The sequence below is a fragment of the Crocuta crocuta genome, unplaced genomic scaffold (genome assembly GCF_008692635.1).
Source record: "Crocuta crocuta isolate KB4526 unplaced genomic scaffold, BGI_CrCroc_1.0 scaffold647, whole genome shotgun sequence".
NCBI lineage: Eukaryota > Metazoa > Chordata > Mammalia > Carnivora > Hyaenidae > Crocuta > Crocuta crocuta.
In genome coordinates, this window is record NW_027531286.1 from 50,314 (window position 1) to 71,185 (window position 20,872).

At 46.0% G+C, this 20,872-nt stretch overlaps 1 protein-coding gene across 1 annotated transcript in view; it reads left to right on the top strand.

Moving 5' to 3' along the window:
* PACS1 (phosphofurin acidic cluster sorting protein 1) overlaps positions 1 to 20,872 on the top strand; it is a 42,206-nt gene that overhangs the window by 10,981 nt on the left and 10,353 nt on the right. The window contains exons 2-13 of the mRNA XM_077771390.1: positions 1,391 to 1,480; positions 2,176 to 2,301; positions 7,728 to 7,872; positions 8,153 to 8,244; positions 8,341 to 8,421; positions 11,305 to 11,364; positions 12,318 to 12,478; positions 12,850 to 12,943; positions 17,293 to 17,373; positions 18,677 to 18,792; positions 18,968 to 19,103; positions 20,343 to 20,447. Of these exons, the coding sequence (XP_077627516.1) occupies positions 1,391 to 1,480; positions 2,176 to 2,301; positions 7,728 to 7,872; positions 8,153 to 8,244; positions 8,341 to 8,421; positions 11,305 to 11,364; positions 12,318 to 12,478; positions 12,850 to 12,943; positions 17,293 to 17,373; positions 18,677 to 18,792; positions 18,968 to 19,103; positions 20,343 to 20,447 (1,287 nt within the window). The remainder of the gene's footprint in view (positions 1 to 1,390; positions 1,481 to 2,175; positions 2,302 to 7,727; positions 7,873 to 8,152; positions 8,245 to 8,340; positions 8,422 to 11,304; positions 11,365 to 12,317; positions 12,479 to 12,849; positions 12,944 to 17,292; positions 17,374 to 18,676; positions 18,793 to 18,967; positions 19,104 to 20,342; positions 20,448 to 20,872) is intronic.

The window sequence follows — 20,872 nt, forward strand, 5'->3', positions numbered from 1 at the left end:
GGGGGGGGGGGAGAGAGAAAGAGAATCTCAAGCCGGATCCATGCTCAGCACAGAGCCCAACATGGGGCTCAGCCTCACAACGCTGGGACCATGACCTGAGCCAAAATCAGGACTCAGACACTCAACTGAGCCGTCCAGGCACCCCAGAAATGTTGCATATCTTGAGGGAGATGTGGGTTATGTAGGTATATGCATATATCCCCTCATTGATCTGTGTGCTCAAGATCTGGATACTTCACTGTGTTTAAATCTTAATGTTTTTTGAAAAAATAATTTAACAAATTTACTGGCATTCCTCAGGCCCTCCTGCTGATCTCTTTTTACACTTTAGGAATAGTTTGGCCCAACTTTATCTTTAAAGCTAAAAATGCTGGGGTATCTAACCCATTCTTAGGCTGGAAGAGGTGGAGCTCAGAGGAGAGGTTCCTGGTAAAACCTTAAGCTGAGACCTGAAAGGGGAGTCCCTTAGCTGTGTGCAGAAGCACACATGAGCATCCAAGAAGAGGGGGGGAAAAAAAGGAAGTGAAAGGGCTCCTGGGTGGCTCAGGAGTCAATTAAGCATCCGACTTCAACCAGGTCATGATCTCATGGTTTGTGGGTTTGAGCACTGCATCGGGCTCTGGGCTGACAACTAGCTCAAAGCCTGGAGGCTGTTTCAGATTCTGTGTCTCCCTCTCTCTCTGACCCTCCCTCTCTCTCTCTCACCCTCCCCTGTTCACACTGTCTCTCTCTTTCAGAAATAGATAAAACATTTAAAAAAAAAAGTTTTAAAAAACACATGAAAAGGCAAGACAGTGGAAGTGAAGTGTCAATTTGTGAGGAAGAAGGGAGGCAGAGGTGAGCATGGTGCTGCTATCTGCCTGACTCTTCTTGGGGAATGTTAGGAAAAGTCACGTGCAAAAATAAACCACTTTTATGTGAAAACCTTTTATGAACATACAGCATGATACATGTAAAATCATACTTATGGTATGGCTTGATTTAATGAGTATAATAAAAACCGATGAAATATTTGGTTAAGAATGTTTGTAGAGTTGAAAAGTTGTTTGCAGGGTCGCCTGGGTGACTCAGTCAGTTAAACATCTGACTTCGGCTCAGGTCATGATCTCGCGATCTGTGAGTTCGAGCCCCGCATCAGGCTCTGTACTGACAGCTCAGAGCCTAGAGCCTGCTTCAGATTCTGTGTCTCCCCCTCTGTCTGCCCCTCCCCAGCTCATGCTCTGTTTCTCTCTGTCTCTCAATAATAGAGAGAGAATGTTATTAATGTTAAAAAATGTTAACATTTTTTATGTTAAAAAATTTTTTTAATTAAAAACAAGTTGTTTGCAACTGTTTCTTTTGGTCTGATTTTTGATGATACAGATTTGACCTGTTTTTTTCTTGGTTTCAGGGTTCAAAAAGGATTCTTCGCTCCAACGAGATCATCCTTCCAGCTAGTGGACTGGTGGAAACAGAGCTCCAATTAACCTTCTCCCTTCAGGTGAGAATCTACTGAATCTTAGGTCACTTAAGTCTAGTCCAGTCCCCAAATAATACTTTACTCTGGAGATTGTTCTATCCAAGAGCAGCCACAGCGCAGTGAATTAAAGTTACGCAATGAATTGAGTTTCTGTGACTAGCTTGAAGGGCTAAAGCAGTCACTTAGCCAGCCACACTGAGGATGCTGAGACCCAAGTTCTTTTCTTTCCCTTTTCTTTGGATAAGGCTATTAGCCCACCCATCCAATCTAGCTCAGCCCCATTCATTACCTCTCCTTAGTGATCTGCAGCGCACACTCCAGCTGAGTGTGTCTCCTTACATCTCATTCTGCCCCCATGTTGTAATCTCAAGTCCTTCCCTTCTCCTTATGCCTCTTTAGTGTGTCTCTCTCTCTCATCATAATCCCAGGAGCCCAAATTGAAGCGTATGGAGAAAACATTTGATCACATGGCAAGAAAGAGGCAGTGTTCTGAGCATGTGTGTATCACAGAGCTGCGGAATGGAAATAAGGCTCCAAGGAGAATCAAAGCCTCAGCAGCAGCTTAATGGTGTTTCCTTCACCCCTGATTCCCCCACTCACCCCCCACCCCGGTACAAGCAGGAGGGAGGCCCAGAAGGATTGCATATCCTCCAGCAGGTCCAGAACCCAAGGACCCAGTTGTCATTAACTACGCTGGACTCTTTTGTACTTGGCAGTACCCTCATTTCCTGAAGCGAGATGCCAACAAGCTACAGATCATGCTGCAAAGGAGAAAGCGTTACAAGAACCGGACCATCTTGGGCTATAAGACCCTGGCTGTGGGACTTATCAACATGGCAGAGGTGAGAGGGACACAGTCTCCAGCCCTGAAGTCCGAGAGCCCGAGAGACACACCACTCCCAGCCAGTTGAGCCTAGCAAATGAGTTTTCCAGCCTAGTGGCTGGGTGTTTCATTTTATTTCACAAGTTAATTCTATTTTTGGAAATTCAGGATCTACCTCTTTTTATCCAAGAAATTTCTCCCTCTTACAAAATGTTTTTCTTTAAGTTTCAAAGAAAATTCAAACTTACAGAAAAGTTGTAAGAACAGTGTAAAGAATTCCCATACACCCTGCCCTCAGATTCCTCGGTGATAACCTATTACCACACTTGCCTTATTTTTCTCTCTCCATATGAACATTTATGCATATCATTTTCTTTTCTGAACCGCTGAGAGTACATTGCAGACACGATGTCCTACTACACATCAGTGCCATGCTATGTTAATTTCCTGAAAAAAGAATACTCTCCTGTGTAGTCAGCGCCATGCCTGCCACAAAGGTCAGGACATTAACACTGATACAGGATCACCATCCAACCCACAGTTGCCATTCAGATTGTGCCAAGTGTCTCAATAATGTCCCTTATAGGCTCAGGATTTAATCTGGGATTATGTGTTCATTTGATTGTTGTGCCTTTTTTTAGTCTCCTTCAATTTTCAGTAGTCCCTCAGATTTTCCTTGTCTTTTCATTCCCTTGACATTTTTTAGGAGTACAGGCTAGAGGCACCTGGGTGGCTCAGTCCGTTGGGTGTCCGATTTTGGCTCAGGTCATGATCTCATGGCTCGTGAGTTTGAGCCTCACGTCAGGCTCTCTGCTGTCAGCACAGAGCCCACCTCAGATCCTCTCTCTCCTTCTCTCTCTCTCTCAATAAATAAACATAAGGAAGAAAAGGGAGAGAGGGGAAGGAAGGAGGAAGGAAGGAAGGAAGGAGGAAGGAAGGAAGGAAGGAAGGAAGGAAGGAAGGAAGGAAAAATAAAAGAGTACAGGCTAGTTACCTTATTGATTGTTCCTCAGTTTGGGTTTGTCTCATGTTCTCTGAAGATTAGATTCAGCTTGTACATTTTTGGCAGAACTACAACAGAAGTAATGCTGTGTTCTTCTCGGTGCAACATAGGCAGTGCTCTGTGTCGATTTGTTCCATTTCTGGTGAGGTTAGCTTTTTTTTGCTTGGTTACGATTATGTCTGCCAGGATTTCCAATTAAAAAAAAATTTTATAGGGGGATGTTTTAAAACAGTGTAACAGGGATGCCTGGGTGGCTTAGTCGGTTAAGCGTCCGACTTTCGCTTAGGTCATGATCTCGCGGTTCGTGGGTTCGGGCCCCGCGTCAGGCTCTGTGCTGACTGCCAGCTCAGAGCCTGGAGGCTGTTTCAGAGTCTGTGACTCCCTCTCTCTCTGACCCTCCCCTGCTCACGCTGTCTCTCTCTCTCCTAGAAATAAATAAAAACATTAAAAAAAAAAAAAAAACCAGTGTAACAAACCTTTTTCTTCTCATGTCTTCACCAACTAGTTTTAGCATCTATTAATGATTCTTGTCTGAATCAATTATTACTTTGATGCTTTCCAGTGAATTTCTAATCCCATCATTCCTCTGTATATACTGGTTCACTTTCTGCTGTAAGACAGCTTTCTTTTCCCCATTTGTTGGTCAGTTCATTTATATGTATTAGTTAATGGACCTATGGGCTCCTGTTTCATTCAATGGGGTTCATTCTGTTGCTATCATTATTTTTTTTGGTGCTTATATTATCTCAGATTTGGCCAGTGGGAGCCCCTCCAAGCCAGTCTCTATATCTTTTTTGATATGTTCCATCATTCTTTATATACTTCTTTACTTCCTGGTACAAAATATCATCTCGTACTTTCCCTGACCCAGCCTTGGAATGAACTGATTCTCTGAAGAGGCTTGGTTCCTTTTAGTGGAGAATGGTGTTTAGAAATACCGTCTAAATGGCATTCAGAAACTCATGGGTTCCATGAGTTCTAGGAGTGTTCATTTTCCCAGCCAGGGTGTCATTGCTTCCACTCCCCCTTAACAGACAGAGCTGGGAGGTGTATCTCCATAAGTGCATGTGCTCTCGTACATACATACATACATACACACATACATACACACACACAGACACCATACCTGTTTCCCTGTCTATGTCTATCTCTCTGATCATGAGCTCACATTCCAATTAATTCCAACCCAACACCGTTGGACTTATGCTAGCCTTTCCCCTGTCCATGGTTCTAATTTCCTTCTCCAGCAGGATGAAAGCAGGCTCCCATTATCTTCAATATGTTTGCTCATTTGTGTAGTTCGCTTATGTGCCAGGTAAATCCTTTTAACCCTGACAAAGGAGAAGAAAGAAGGGGCCACTTTCTTATTATTTATTTTAAACTGAAGCAGTGCTTTATTGTGACCACAAAGCACCAGTTCAGTAAGACATTGGACACATGGAGATTCAAACAAATGTCTCTTTGAACAGAGAGGTAGCAAGACCGCTTTTTCAAGTTCTTAAAAACAGATTCTTAAACCAAAAATCAAACAAAGCATCAGAGCAATCAAAAAAATAATACACCATCATGAGGGAATATATATATAAATATTCTGTACTAGTAACAAGGCTTTTTGATCTGTAACTTTTGGCAAATTTCTTCAGAAACAAATTAGTGTAGATACCAACCATAAAGTGAAAAAGTGCTTTCTTATGTGGAAACAAAGAACCAATTTGAAAGTAAATCTATGCAGAAAATACCATTACCCTCAGTGAAAGAAGCTGAGTATGGATGGATATCTCCAAGACACAATGGAATTTCTCTTTTCAGAGGTTCCGCTCCTATAGGGGCCACGAGGCATGTTCATTTCAAACATTGCAGTATAGCCCAGCAAAACCTTAAGGTCAGGTGGAGGAGCCTCTATAAAAAGGAGTGTCAACAATTCCATCCAAATAATACAAGCTCTAAGGAGCAGAGGAATTCAAGGGAGACCGCAATCTCTCTCTTTTATCCCCTTTTTTAAAAAAGAATTTTAATGTTTTATTTATTTCTGAGAGAGAGAGAGACAGCATGAGCAGGGGAGGGTCAGAGAGAGACGGAGACACAGAATCTGAAACAGGCTCCAGGCTCTGAGCTAGCTGTCAGCATAGAGCCCAAGGCGGGGCTCGAACCTACGAACCGTGAGATCATGACCTGAGCCGAAGTTGGATGCTTAACCGACTGAACCACCCAGGCGCCCCACTCTCTTTTATCCCCTTTTCCAAGTTTTATTGTTTGTAATCTCCCTACGTCTGTAACCAGAAGATCAATCAATCCTTTTTTAAGGATTTTGGGAAAATAATCTCTGAAGAAAATCCTTTTAGTGGGGAGGGAGGTCCAGTCATGTCAAAGATGACTCTCTGACAAGTTCCACAAGGAAAACCATACTGTCCACAAGTTATCATTGTTCCTCCTGGTTGAAGTCAGGTCAGCCGATGGGTTGCCTCATCCGTCCAATAGGATGATGTTTCATTGACTGAAATTCTTTACATCTCCGCATGTATGTGATTCTGCTTACAAAGTTTCATCACATGAGGGGCGCTTGGGCTTAGTCAGTTGCGTCCAACTCTTGATTTTGGCTCCAGTCATGATCCTGGGGTCGTGGGATCAAGCCCCACATCAGGCTCCTCACTGAGCATGGAACCTTTTTGAGATTTTCTCTCTCTCTCTCTCTGTCCCTCTGCCCCATTCACACTCTAAAAAATAAACATTTTACAGAAAGTTTTGTCACATGAAACTAAATTATGTCAATATGTATTTTTTGAGGTCTAAGACCCCAATTTGTACTGTGAAGAGTTGTTCTTTAAATGCTTTGTCCAGGGGCACCTGGGCGGCTCAGTCGGTTGAGCATCCTACTTCAGCTCAGGTCATGACCTCATGGTTCGTGGGTTCGAGCCCCGCGTTGGGCTCTGTGCTGACAGCTAGCTCAGAGCCTGGAGCCTGCTTCAGATTCTGTGTCTCCCTCTCTCTCTGACCCTCCCCTGCTCACACTGTCTCTCTCTCTCTCCGAAATAAATTTTTTAAAAAATAATAGGCGCGCCTGGGTGGCTTAGTCGGTTAAGCGTCTGACTTTCGCTTGGGTCATGATCTCGCGGTTCGTGGGTTCGAGCCCCGCATCAGGCTCTGTGCTGACTGCCAGCTCAGAGCCTGGAGCCTATTTCAGAGTCTGTATCTCCCTCTCTCTCTCTGGCCCTCCCCTGCTCACACTGTCTCTCTCTTTCCTAGAAATAAAAATTAAAAAAAAATAAATAAATAAAAAATAAAAAATAATAATAAAATAAATGCTTTGTCTGCGGAGATTTTACGTGATACTTGTAGATATTCAGAAAAATATTTTAAAAACTGAAGTCCTGTCAATACGTCATTTCTTGTCATCAATCGCAGGGATTTTCCATCAATTTCCTGTTCTCAGAAAGCACTAGCTTGCTCCTCAAATCCTGCTGTTAGGAAATAGTTGCTGACATCCATCACAGCCCAGTCTGCAGGGTCTGGTGACCTCCATTCTCATGGGATTCCCTGCATGGCTGGCGCAGGAAGGTTCTCCCCCTGTGCAAAGCCCGGCAGCTGCCGTGCTCCCAGCTTTTGTGCAGCTGAGCCACAGTCAGTTTTAGATTTTTTTTTTTTTTTTTTTTTTTNAGTTTTAAAACTTAGTCTAGGGGCACCTGGGTGACTTCGTCAGTTAAACACCCAGCCCTTGGTTTCAGCTCAGGTCATGATCTCATGGTTTATGGGTTCAAGCCCCATATCAGACTCTGTGGTAATGGTACAGAGCCTTCTTGGGATTCTCTCTCTTTCCCTCTCTCCCTGCCCCTCTACTGCTCGCTCGCTCTCTCTCTCAAAATAAATAAATAAACTTTAAAAAACCTTATATCTGTACTTTAGTACATTAAATAGGAAAGTTTTTGTGACCTTAATAAATAGAATATGTCAGACAGTGGCAGCCCATCTATCTTTCCTCTTTAGGTTTTGAATCAGTATGAGGGACTGTGGGGAGTGCAGTATAATGGATGCCACATTTCCCCACCTGTGTCAAGCCCTTCTGTTTTCTCAGGTACTGTAGGTTGTTTTCTCCATTGCCAGACACAGGTGACCACCATCTGCAGGCCGGCCCCAGCCTGGGGAACTAGTTCTCTGTCAAGGTCTAAAACTAAAATATAGTCCCAGAGATTAGCCATCATTTTTTAGTCTCAAGCCTTGATTTTCTTTTAAGCACAAGGTCTGACTAGTGGCTGGCATTTCTGGAGATAGTTTCCAAGTAAGAGCTTGAAGGCAATAGGGGAAAAGGAGGCATGGATTTGAAAGATAGTGAGAAAGAAGATGTATTAGCAGAATGTCATTCCCATTGGCTTGCACATCCATTTGGATTTATGAAAAGGGACAACTCCCCTCCCCTAGTAAGGCGTTTTACTGCCCTGTGGTCTCAGGTGATGCAGCACCCTAATGAAGGCGCTCTGGTGCTTGGCCTGCACAGTAACGTGAAGGATGTCTCGGTGCCTGTGGCAGAAATAAAGATCTACTCTCTGTCCAGCCAGCCCATTGACCATGAAGGAATCAAATCCAAGCTGTCTGGTAAGATGTATGCGGTATCTGGACGCCCTGTGGGTCAAGAACAAGCCCATCGCCTGTTCCCCGTCCTGGGAAAAAGCTGAACATGACAGGGCCTAGGATGTTCCTGGGAAAGAGAAGTTTAGAGATGGCTGAAAATAAAATGTGGCCTCCCGTAGCTGTGGCCCTCTCCTCTCCCCCAGCCCTGTTTCCACCTGACAAGAGCCACGATTCCAACCAGCCAAACTCTCTTGGGCCAGATCTTCACACTGCAAGGTTGTCTTACTAAGGTGTCTCTTTCCAGATCGTTCTCCTGATATTGACAATTATTCTGAGGAAGAGGAGGAGAGTTTCTCTTCAGAACAGGAAGGCAGTGATGATCCATTGCACGGGCAGGTAACTTTCCACAGCGCATAACATGTAGTGTCTTGAGAAATGATTCCAGACCCTCTTGGGGTTTCCTAACTTCATTCCATCCCTTTACCCACTTAGGACCTGTTTTATGAAGATGAGGATCTACGGAAAGTAAAGAAGACCCGGAGGAAACTAACCTCAACCTCTGCCATCACAAGGGTGAGCCTCGAAGGTCTGGGGAATGTTTTACCTGAGATTTTCAATTTGGAGGTAAGGTGAGAGTGGTACATTGAAACCTCCTGGAGTCTTTTTAAAAATCTGCACATGGCCATTCCCTGAAGGTTCTGATATACCCCTCTGTCTCCTCCTCCCCCACCCCGCCTCACTGCCACCACTACCTAATTAAAAGTCACTGTTGTAGAGAAGCAGCATTACTTATAGGAGCATGTTATATTTTTCAGGTTATGTCAGGATAGAAAATAGGTTGAGAAACCCTGTTTTAGACTTTGGAACAGAAAATGCTTCCTCAAGAAGCAGAACACCACAGACACCCCATTCCCCTCTCAAGGAGGTTACTTCAGATGCCTGCCTACCACATAGACCCAGTCTTCCCTAAGGGTATCACCGTTTTTAATCATTTTAACCCAGAAATAATAGGCTAGTGCCTATCTGGTCTACAATAGATAAAAGTCACTGTTTTGGTAAAACTAAAGAGCCCTGAACTGAGACACATAATACCTGGATTTCTAGGTTAACCTTGGTAGGTTTTTAAAATTTAATTTAATTTAATTTTAATTCCAGTATAGTTAACACACTGTTGTATTAGTTTCAGATGTACAGCATGGTGATTCAGCAGTTCTATACATTACTCAGTGTTCTTCGTGATAAGTGTACTCTTAATCCCCTTCACCTATTTCACAAATCCCCCACCCACCTTCCGCTGGTAACCAGCAGTTTGTTCTATAGCTATAGTTAAGAGTCTGTTTCTTGGTCTAAGTTAACTTTGACTGGTTCTGGAGTTCTTGGGTAGGAGAGTCAGAGTGCTAGAAACTCAGTTTCATTTCTCCCAACACGTCCTGATTCTCTAGTACAGAGCTAGCCTAAAGACCCCAAGAACAGAGATTCCGGTCACCTTCAGGAATGAAGTAAATGTAGGCCAGACCTTCCACATGTGTTGTATCTAAACCTGACATTCACCGTGAAGCAACGCTGTCATCTCCATGCGTCCTCAGGTATCAACAGGCTTAAATGTAAATTCTCAAGACTATGGCCTTGATTTCCCCTGTTGAATAATGACTAGAGAGTGTGAGAACTGTTTCATTGTCCTCGGGTATCTAATCCTTGATTGGCACTCGAAAATGACCTGGGAAAGGCATGTCCCCAGAGCCTTAGACGTCTTGCATTGTTGTACTCACAATGGGAAGAGACTAGAGGATCATTCTGTGTTGTAGCTCCTTCTGTTAAGTTTTTCTTTTTCCTGTTCTGGAACCACAGAGAGGCCCTGCTTTATTCCCATCAGATGCCTACTGGAGCTTTATAAGTCACCTCTCCCTTTTGTCTCCTATGAATCAGCTTCACCCTGTTATATGACCAGAGTTCAGTGCTCCTATTAATATCCTCTGCCTCAAAGGTTGTTCTTTGTTTTTGTTTATTTTTATTTTTATTTTTTTAGCTCCAGGCACTTTCCAGTCAGATTACCAGAGACTTAGTAACAGTTCTTCAGTTTCTGTTTCCTTTTGTACACGTGCATCTTCTCTCCCGAGCAAGAATACTTTGTTCTAGACACACTAATGGACTTGCTGTTTGTTTTTTCTCTGCTATGGATGCCCTTCTGCCTTTGGAAGCCCTGCTTTTTCTTGAAGGCCTGGCTCCATCTTACTTGCAAGTTAGTCTCTTCCATCCCCAGATGGCAAGTCTATCATTGAGTCAGGAAGTACTTAGGACCCCAAGCTCATCACTGTGCCTGGAGTTTGAGACATTGAGATAAGAAAGGTCTCATCCATACAATCAAGGATATCACAGTGTCTAGACATGGACAACATCTAAACCAGTGGCTGCAACATAGCAGAGTAGGTGCTAGAAGATAGAGTTTGTTGTAAGGGATAGCGATGGCACTAAGGGGGAAATGATCGACTCTGAGCAGAAGTGCTAAGAGAGCTTCGCAGACCAGATGTCGACAGATGGGTTTCTAAAGATGAACAGAGGTTCACCAAGTAGATTGGGGGAGAATGTTTAGTCAGGGCAGAAGGTACCATATAGAAAGGCCCAGAGGGGTACAGCAGCGTGCCATTCTTTACAGAACCATAAGCAGTTTCCACTTGAACGTGGGTGTGAGGTGTTGGGTGGCGATGTGAGGCTAGAGACCGGCAGAGCCGCCCTCACACACGCACGGGCCCTGAGGGCCAGTGAGGACCTCCAATTTGGGGAGAGTAACATGTTTAGATTTGCATTTGTGATGATCACTGTGGAGAGAACAAGGCTGGAAACTGGCTGGGAGTGTGAGGGTTGGCAGAGTGTCAGCTGAAGGCCATTGCTGTGACCCCACAGAGTTGTGGGGAGAAAGAGGCCTGGAGGAAAGGAGCAGTATTACAGACGACAAAGACCGTGGGAGTTACTGAACACTGGGCTGTGAGGAGAAAGCGGAGGGGAGAGGGACTCTGGGTTCAGACCCCTATAATCGGGGGGGAGGGGGGGTTGATAATGGTACCTAGGATAAGAACAGGGAGGAGGTGATGAATTCTTGGAAGTGCTGGGTGTGAGGTTCCTGTATATCTGCAGGTGGAAACCACCAGGCAGCACCATGGACCTGAAGGACTGGAGAAATGAATGAGCTGGAGATGCATGGGTGGTGGAGGGCGCTCGGGAGGGATGAGCCCTCTTCCTTCCATCTCTGCCCACAGCGCTGGGAGCTGCCCCCGCGTTAAATGCACTTGCCTGCTTTCCTGGGGGGCTTTACATGCCGGAGGGGAGAAGCTGTCTTCCCATCTTCATGTCCTCCCACAGCTGTTTACGAAAGCAGGCTCTGGGTCACTCTGTTGACTTCATTTGATCAGTCCACAAGTGGGTATTTTTTGAGAATTATTGTGCACTTTGTCCCCACAGCAACCTAACATCAAGCAGAAGTTTGTGGCCCTCCTGAAGCGGTTTAAAGTTTCAGATGAGGTACGACCCCTTACTCCCGAGGTTGATGGTGAGTAGAATTCCCTGAGTTTCACCCTCATTCCTGAGGGTATACTCTTTCCTGCGAGTCAGGATTGCAGGACCCCCAAGTGAGAAAGTAGCTAAAGAAGGGCTCTAAGCTACTTGAGAAAGGAAAGCTTTCCTTGTAGCACCCAAGGTTTCATGGCACCAAGAGGCAGGGGTAACATGGTTATCCTCAACTGTTATCTAATACTATGCCTCTGGTATGGGGTGCCAGTAACAAATCCAGTTGTTATTGTTGAATTTTCCCTCCTGTTGGGAGGGCAATGTTGTGAGCAACAGCCTGTGAGGTATGGGTGTCCTCAGTGGTCAGCCCTAGTTTGTGAGATCGAGCCCCACATCAGGCTCTGCACTGTCAGTTTGGAGCCTGCTTGGGATTCTCTCTCTGACCCTCCCCCACTCACGCTTGCACTCTCTCTCTCTCAAAATAAATAAATAAAATAAAAACTAGAGAAATCGTGTCCTCCCTGGTCTCTGACCAGACTGGTGCCCGTTTTCACAAGCGTCTCTTCTCAGTGGACTGGAAAGATACGGAGAAGAAAATTGTTTAGATGTGGCTTTGTCCATCTGTGGGCTTCTCAGGAAAATAGAACCAGCCCTCAGCTCACAATGCTCTGGGTTTTCTTGTGCCTGTGCTTTGGCAGAAGTACATTATTAGCACTTCTGCTTTTCTTCTCATGCCAGGCGCTTCGAGGCACTGAAAGAGAAAGGTAGCCCCACCACATCCCTGCTCTCAGGAGTAGATCACAGAAAGGACACCAAGGTTACCCCGATGCATCTGAAGCTATGGCATTGCCCGTTAAAGAGGACTAGTTAAGGAGGCCAGTTGGTACCTGTCCAGGAGAAAAGAGTTGCACGTCTACCATAGTTGTTAATAGAGGTAACCCCAAACTCAAAATAATTTTCCCCCACAGGTAGGCTTCGGGCTGGAACATGTATCCCGAGAGCAGATACGAGAGGTGGAAGAGGACTTGGATGAACTGTATGATAGTCTGGAGATGTACAATCCCAGCGACAGTGGCCCTGAAATGGAAGAGACGGAGAGCATCCTTAGCACTCCAAAGCCCAAGCTCAAGTGAGGCCCAAACCTCCTCTATCGAGTTGTCTCCCTGCATCTCTCTTTCCTGAGCCAAAGCAGTCTCCTAGGCCCCCTCCCTCAGGTCCCCTCCATTACCAGGGAGTTTGGCTCCTCACCCTGTGGAACCTCCAGCTGTCTGGAAAAGGATCACTGTGTTTGCCTATAGCTGACAAAAGCCCTGATAGGACTTTCCTGAAGTCTTTTGGTCCAGGCCCTCCTTGTCCACTCTGCTGTGTCCTTCCGCAGCAGGCATTCTCCAAGCCCAGGTTGTTGATCTTTCTTGAACACCGCGTCACTACCCAACCTTCCATGGGCTGCTGCTCTGGGCCCTGGTGGCCACTGACCCTGGCTGTGCTTCTTCGCCGCAGGCCCTTCTTTGAGGGGATGTCGCAGTCCAGCTCACAGACGGAGATTGGCAGCCTCAACAGCAAGGGCAGCCTCGGCAAAGACACCACCAGCCCTGTGAGCAAGACCAATGGCTATGGGGGTTGGGGAGAGGGACCAGGGGAGTGTTGGGGCTTGACCCTTTGGGCACTCTGTGCTTGGCTCATTTTGTGATTGCAGAAGAGCAGTCTCCGCTTGTGTCAACCTTGGGTGTCCTCATCACAGTCCTAGCTGGGAGCTTAGTTCTTTGTGGGCATTGCTGTGGAGGTTTGGGTGTTCTTTTTCGGTCAGTTCCTACCACAACTTGGAGCCTTCCTTCCCAGAACACACAGTGCGCCAGATTTCTCCCTCAGCATCTGTACCATGGTAGCTGGGAGCATGGTAAACCCCAGCATTAAGTGATGCTGCTTTCCAGCCTAGGGAAAGAACACAGTGGGGCAGGAAGCCCACAGGTCTGTTCAGAGACACTGCATAGGCTTTATTCATGGGNTGCCTGGTGACCAGAAGGAAAAAGTTGCTGTCTGCTGTAGCACCACGGAAGGCCAGCATCACCCTGGCCCATGCTCTGTCCCTACTTGGGAAGGCTCTCCCTGGCAGGGGCTCAGGGCGTGGAGCCTGGGTTGATGCTGTATCTACCTCAGGCCCTGGGAACTGTTCTCATTTACAACTAAAGGAAAGGAGATGTTGTGTATGATTTTAGTGTAGTTTACAGTTTGCTGTTGCAAGCCCAGTGTCTTTTCTGCAGATCGAAGAACCTGAGTCTTTTAAGTTCTATTATCTCCGTTTCAACAGATGGCATATAAAATCACCTTGCGAATAGGTAGTAATTGTGAAGAAGTGATATGTGAGGTACTCCATCCCCTGAACAGTACTGTGTCTGTGGAAGGGCTGCCATCTGTCGGGCTGCCTTACTGCTTGCTGCCACCAGGTGGGGCTGTCTCCCACCTCATCCCTCTTCCTGCCGAAGGCACAGCCTACCCTGTCTGGCCCGAGAACAGTGGCAGCAGGTGGCATTAGTGAAGAAATGTGGGGTGGAAAACTGCATCCCACAAGGAGAATCCCTCCAACAGAGAAGCCTTTGGCATGCCACTTGCAGACCCTGCACTCTGACCTGGAGCTGAGAAGGCCTCCCCTGACTGTTTATGTGGCTTGTAGCTGCTCTTTCTCATGGGCCTTCTAAAAGGCCCTGCTGAATCGTCAGTGTCCACATGGACAGATCATTGGCCACTACAGCCAGATTCCATCTTAAATATCAATATGAGGGATGACCCTGCTAGAGAGAAAACTGGCACCTGGCCAGAGAACTGTTTCATAGTGTCCTAGGCATGCCGAACAAGGAATACTGTAACAAAATGCATTTAATTCTTAACTGAGATGATGGCCCCCAAAACACTAAGCATTTCACCTAACATATAATGAATGCTCAATAAATGGTAGAGATTGTTGTTATTACATCAATACATTATTTTATACTAATGAAGGTATTTCTTGGTTGAGAGAACTTGTCTGTAAGTTCTACTTCAGTCCCAGTTGTATGGCTAACACAGTTTAGAAAGAAAAACCACCGATCCTCTGAGCCTTAGGCTCCTAAGAGTTGGCATAGCAGCCCAGTTAGCCCAAAAGTCACCTGAGTATCAGTCTTTACAGTGTGATGGCGTAAGGCCTGCTGTCTAAGCAGAACATTTCTCTGGGCAGGGTGGGACTGAAGTTGAGAGCGTGTGCTCTGGAGTCAGGCTTCTGAGTTTGAATCTTGACACTGTCATTCCACTGACTGTGTGGTCTGAGGCAGTTGCCAGGCCTTTGTTTCCTCATCTACAAAGTACCTGTAAGAGACACAGGCCTTGTAGGGCAGTGTGAAGGCACCACGAGGGAATGCAGGTAAATCCTCCAGCACGGTGCCTGATGGGTAGGTGGACTGACTGACTCCATGGGAAACATGTGGTAAACGGAAGCTGCTACTGCTGTTCTTATTATAGCCTCTTAGAACCATTTCGGTTCTGGTCTCCTGAAATTGTTAGAATCTCTGTCTTTTTAGTGAGTCCTTCAAATTCTGACTCTGTTGGCCAGATTTCAGACTTGCTTTGCTGATTCTCCGTGGTATTTCTGTTTTGAAGAGCCCCATATGTCTTGGTGTGGACGTAGGACTTTGGAATCCTGTAGTATGAAAGGCACTTACGGAAATACAAAGCAAGGCCATGCTTTTCTAGGGAAGTTCCGAATGTATTAGGAAAAAAAATACTGAGATTGTGCATATACAGGCAGGTGTGCACATGCTGCCCAACTTTTTTCCTCTCTCTCTGATTTCCTGGCATTGTTATTTTATTTTTCTTAATCTTTTTTTGTTCCCCAGTTTCAGAGGATTCAGTTTATCACTAGAAACAGAAGGAGTTTCTGCTGATACAAATTATTACAGTTGTTAGCTTTCCCAATTCTTGAGTACACAGTAGCAGCAGAATTTGGTTTTCCAAGCTAGTAACAATAGGCCTTGACAGTGCTTCAGCTAGGGAGGTCAAGAGATACAGCCTTTCAGCCAAGACTGCCTGCTGCTAAAAACGTTGCCATTTCCATTGCACTGTAAATAATGGTGTTAGAGACAAATACTTCATGAAAAAGAGAGCCTAAATACCACTCTACTCTGCCCCCTCCCAGGAGCATGTGCCCTCCCCACAGCACCAGCATTGCCCCCTGGGCACAGTACTTCAGACTGGCAGCATCTGCCTCCAGTGCTACACAGTTAGACACAGCTACTGCACAGCTGTGCTCCAGGGTTCTGGGGTGAGAAAAGCCCTTCATATTTATAGGAGCAAAAATAGGAATTTGGAGCATTGGGAGTTTGCTCCTAGTGGGACTGTTTGGAACATCAATAAGAGTCAGTGAATAGCCAGCAGGTTCCCTCTACCCCCAGGCCAAGTGGAAGTTGTTGCAACTTCACCAAGGAAACAATTCTGTACCTGTCACAGAGCTTGACATGCTACTTTAAAACCCTCCAGCAGAATGGTGTTATTGCCCCACTTCATTCTCTTTAAATGTGTTTAATTCATTTGTGATACTGAAATCCAAAATTGAGTGAAATCATCTTTAGTCTTAAATCTAACCAGGACTTTTCTATGATTCTGGACTGTGTTAACACTGGTTATTCATATAGACAATGTGTAATGAACTAGCTTGCAATCTGAGGCAAACCATCTCGAGATTTGGGGTCACAAGGTCTGGTTAAAGTATCTTGGGTTAGTCTTGTAGATGGTTTAGAGCAGTGGCTCTCAACCAGGGGTGGTTCTTGCCTTCTTCCCAAGGAACATTTGGCACTGGCACTGACTAGAGACATTTTTGATTGTCACAACTTGAGGGGCTGGGGGTGCTGCTGCTAGCGCTTAGTGGGTAGAGGCCAGGGATGCTGTTTAACATCCTGCCGTGCACAGGATACATCCCCCACGACAAAGAAGGATGTGGCTAAAATGTCAGCAGGGCTGAGGTGGAGAAACCATATGGCATAGGTAGAATATGACACAGGGCCTACATTTGGTATACTTATTAATTAGTTTACGAGGTGCCCCCTTGGATTTATAAGCCCAATGTTTCTCAGTACTATTTAATTTACTCAGAGGAAGGATTTTGAGTAATTGAGAGGAAGTAGGATATCTTTGATCTTTCCTGACTCCCTGATTTCCAAAAAGATTCACTAAGGCCAGTACCTTCCCTACATCTAAGACCCACAACAATGCTCAAACTCTTGTGACTTTGACATAGCCTCTGCACAGCCAGAAACAGTATCAGCAAATATGAAAAATCTACTTCTGTGTATCGGTTGTTTACAAAGTAAGTTTTTAATGTTTATGAAAAATGCTAATAAGAGTTGGGGACAGAGGGAGAATTAGTGCACACCTAATTAGCATTCGCTAATTGGCTTAGCATTGGGTATCTTTTTGCTTAGTCTGTTCATTTATCTTGAGGGTTTTGTAGATGTTTCTAGCAAAATAAATGTGGCTACCATGGATGTCTTTAGTCTCAAAGTCAAAGACCTGAACTGTAAGATTTTCCTTCCTGGCAACTTCTAACAAGCAGAAGAGGCCCCAGATGTCCTCCTGGGCGAGGGCGTTTACTGCACCCAGAGTTAGAGGCCTTGCAGGACCCATCCAAAATCATCTAAACTCTGAGCTTCTCTTCCCTGTGACATACTGTGAGAGTCCAAGAGACGAGAGCTGCTTGGCTCTGCATCGCACTGTGCTCCTGACTTAATGATGACAGAATAGCTGATCCTTCTGACACTTAGTTTTTGCAAAACACACTCCTCAGAAGATGGAAATTCCAAAGATTTTGATGAGATCTTTAAATTAAGTGGAAACATTTGAAGCTTCTGAGGGACCAAGAAAACGGGTTAGAATGGTAGTTATTTGGATGGTGATGACTAATTATTATAATTTTTGCAGATGGAATTGGCTGCTCTAGAAAAAGTCAAATCTGCTTGGATTAAAAATCAAGATGACAGCTTGACTGAAACAGACACTCTGGTATGTGAAGCTCAGTTCTCTGTTTCACTTAGATTTTGTGCCTTTAGAAATAAAGCCAAAAGACCTTCAGGACCTCCCTGGGACTTTTGCCTACATCTGTGGACTTGTGAATGTTCTGTGTTCTCTTTCTCTTAGAATCCTTACCCATTGAATATAACCTACCCTGGAGACAGGTCATTCCCCAAATTAGCAAACCAGAAATGTCCCCATTCTGTTCTTTAATTAGATCTGACTAAATGCTAATTTGGATAATTTCTCACTATCTGTCATCCTTATTTACTTCTGAGAGATGACAACCAGTATCTTCTCCTGAAAAACCATCCCTTCCTCCAGTGTTGCTTTTTCGAGTGACCAGGTGATTATTGGTCAAGTCCTTCCCCTAAGAGACTGGAGCTGCCCAGGAGGGCAGGCCAAGCCCTAGAGAAATGTATTGCCTGGGGTGGCCAATTTATACATTGGCTCCACACACAGCTACTGGGTAACTACATGTGCTGAGCAGTGAAGACACAAAGGTGAGAACACCAAGGCCTCTGCCATCAAGACACCACCCTCCAGGAGGAGAGCCAAGCTGTGCGCACCTGAGGCTCTGTGGAGGCTCCAGGAAGGACGAGTGATTCCGACTGGAGGGGGACATCTGAGCTGGGCCTCTCAGAATATGCTGAAGCTCATCCAGTGGGACTGGAGGCTGGGCACAATGGGTGGGAGGGAGCAGAGAACTTTACCAGATACCACCTGGGGATGTGCTATGCATTAGCCTCACAGTGAGACCTGGAGTTGAATGGAGTCCAGGAAAGAATTATCTTAAGCTTATGTTTCCTATAGTAAATAACAGTGCATTAAAGATCCAGAAAATAACCAGATATTAGACTTGATGCAAGGTTAATTTAAAACTTACTATTCACTTGCACTTTATAGTTGTAATATGAAAACCCAGCTTCCACTCTTGCCTGACTTTGGTCCATATTGCAGTGGTCATTTGAAAATGAAATTCAAGAAAAAGAGTTCTAATCATGTCATGTCATGATTAAAATTCTCCTCCCCACCTAAAGAAGCCAGATCATCAGTCCAGGTTTGTATGCTGACAGATAGTTCGCAAATGCAGAGGACAGATTGAATAGCAAGAGACAGTACCCAGCACGGTGGGTCCACTTCATTAAACAGTAAGCCTCCTCATTGGTGAGAGAGGAGTTGTAGAACCATGTGCTTCTAGGGAGAGAGAGCGAGTGACTGACTCTCCTTGTGAGACTCTCCAGTGATTACTGAGGGGGAAATAACCCTCACTGTTTCCTTTCCTCCATGGCAGGAAATTACTGACCAGGACATGTTTGGAGATATGAGCACAAGTCTGGTTGTGCCAGAGAAGGTCAAAACTCCCATGAAGTCCAGCAAAACAGATCTCCAAGGTTCTGCTTCTCCCAGGTAACTCAAGACTGGAAGAAAATCCTAAAACGGGGTAGAACTAAGGGAACCAAGCAGATGGTCTGAGGCTGGTGACCATAGTTAGCATAAGCTCGTGGCCTAGGGAAGAGTGGGCTGGCAATGGCTTTGGGGTGGCAAGGGCTGTTTAACTACCTCCTTTCCACGTCTCTGGCAGCAAAGTGGATGTGGTGCACACGCCCCGGCAGAAGCGGAGCACACCCCTGAAGGAGCGGCAGCTCTCCAAGCCCCTGAGTGAGAGAACCAACAGCTCTGACAGTGAGCGGTCCCCCGACTTGGGCCACAGCACGCAGGTACCCCATCGCTCTCGAGACCGGGCCCTCGGAGCATCCCTAGATCCTTGGCTTCTCTTTTGTCATCTTCCTTGGGTAGTTAGGTAGAGAGGAAGAGAGGAATACTTTGCATGTTCTGAATAGAAGTCTTGAAGACACATCTAAATCCGAGAAGTCTAACATATGTGTTACTTACTACTAGTGCGGAACTGGCGTTGGTGCTGATCTGCAGGGAGCGGAGGAGGGAGCAGGAAATGCCGGCATTGTCGCAGCCTGCCATCCCCCTCAAGTGGCAGTTCCATACCTAATTTGTTCTGCCTCCTCTGCCTCCATCAGACCTCAGTCTAGAGGTCGTGTGGTGCATCAGTTATTCTAGAGGACAGCAGCCATCAAAATCTGATTGGACATCACACACCTGGATTCAGATACGCTTCGCACTACCGTTGGCCAGTTAATGTGATTTCAAGCTGGCAAATCAACAGTATTAAAATATTTTGATTGAAAGAACCAAGAGTAGCCTGGAATAGAGGCAGAAGAAACCAGACTTCAGGAACTATGTTCTCTTTCTGAAGGCCAGGGGCACTGGGGCTTGGGAAAGGAACCTTCCTCAACTGCCACACCCCCCACAACCACTCTTCCTCTAGAGCTAACAGCAAGCCTGTTCGCTTACCTGATAAATAGCATCAAGAGAAAAGTTTGTGTCCATGTGGCTTCCTGAGTCTGACGCTATTGCATAGCTGAAAATGAACTGGAGACCAGAATAGCCTGTGCCTGGGGCGAGGTGTCGTCCTTCTTGCTAATCACTGTTCCTAAAGTTCCTTTTGGTCCCCTTGACGGTGGGGCTCCCTACACAGCACTCACTGCCCCTCTCCTCAGTTCTCTCCCCATTGCCCTCATTTTCATTTCTGTGAGCACCTGGTAACTGTTAGCTCCCTCCCCCTCTCCTGGTACTTCATGCTGCATCATTACCCTTCAGGGGATGCTGAGTGTGTTTCTAGCTAGTCTGCCCTCCCTCCCTCTGTCACGGCAACTGCTGTGGCTTTGTTCCTGGAGTCTGAGTGTGCTCTCTGAGGACTCTCTGCTCGCTCTTTATCCTTCTCCTTCCCATTTTGCGCCGGCCAGTGGGATACTGGGTCTCCTCCAGAAATTCTGAGTATCTGTTCTCCCTGAATACCCCTGCTCCAGAGGTTCTCTACCCTAGTGCACCCTGCCCCTCCCCTCAGGCTCCCTGGGGACTGACAGGCACTTCTGTCCCTGCAGATTCCAAGAAAGGTTGTATACGACCAGCTGAATCAGATCCTGGTGTCAGATGCAGCTCTCCCAGAAAATGTCATCCTTGTCAACACTGCTGACTGGCAGGGCCAGGTAAAGCACTGAAGATTGCAGGGCTGGGGAGGAGAGGTTCTGGGGGCCAGAGGCAGGACATGGAGAAATGGGAAAATGATCCCCATGTCTCGGGCCCCTCTTCGCTGAACTCAGCCTATTGCTCTAGGCTCCTGTCCCAGTTCTGTCGTTTTCCAGTCTGTGGGACTTCACGTCACTAACTTTCCGTATCTCAGTTTCCTCATCTGTAGAAAAGCAACAGTATTACCGGTCCGACCTTCCTTCCAGGGTGATTGTGTGTGGTTTTTATGTCAGCATAACAGAATAAAGGTATCTTGAAAGGTACAAAGTGCTGTAAAATTCCAGAGGTTGCCCTAGTTTCCATGAGCGCAATTCAGAAGGGGCAGACCAGTCCTCTCTGGCTCCCAGTCACCGCTGCCTGCCCCCCCCGCCCCCCCCGCCATAAT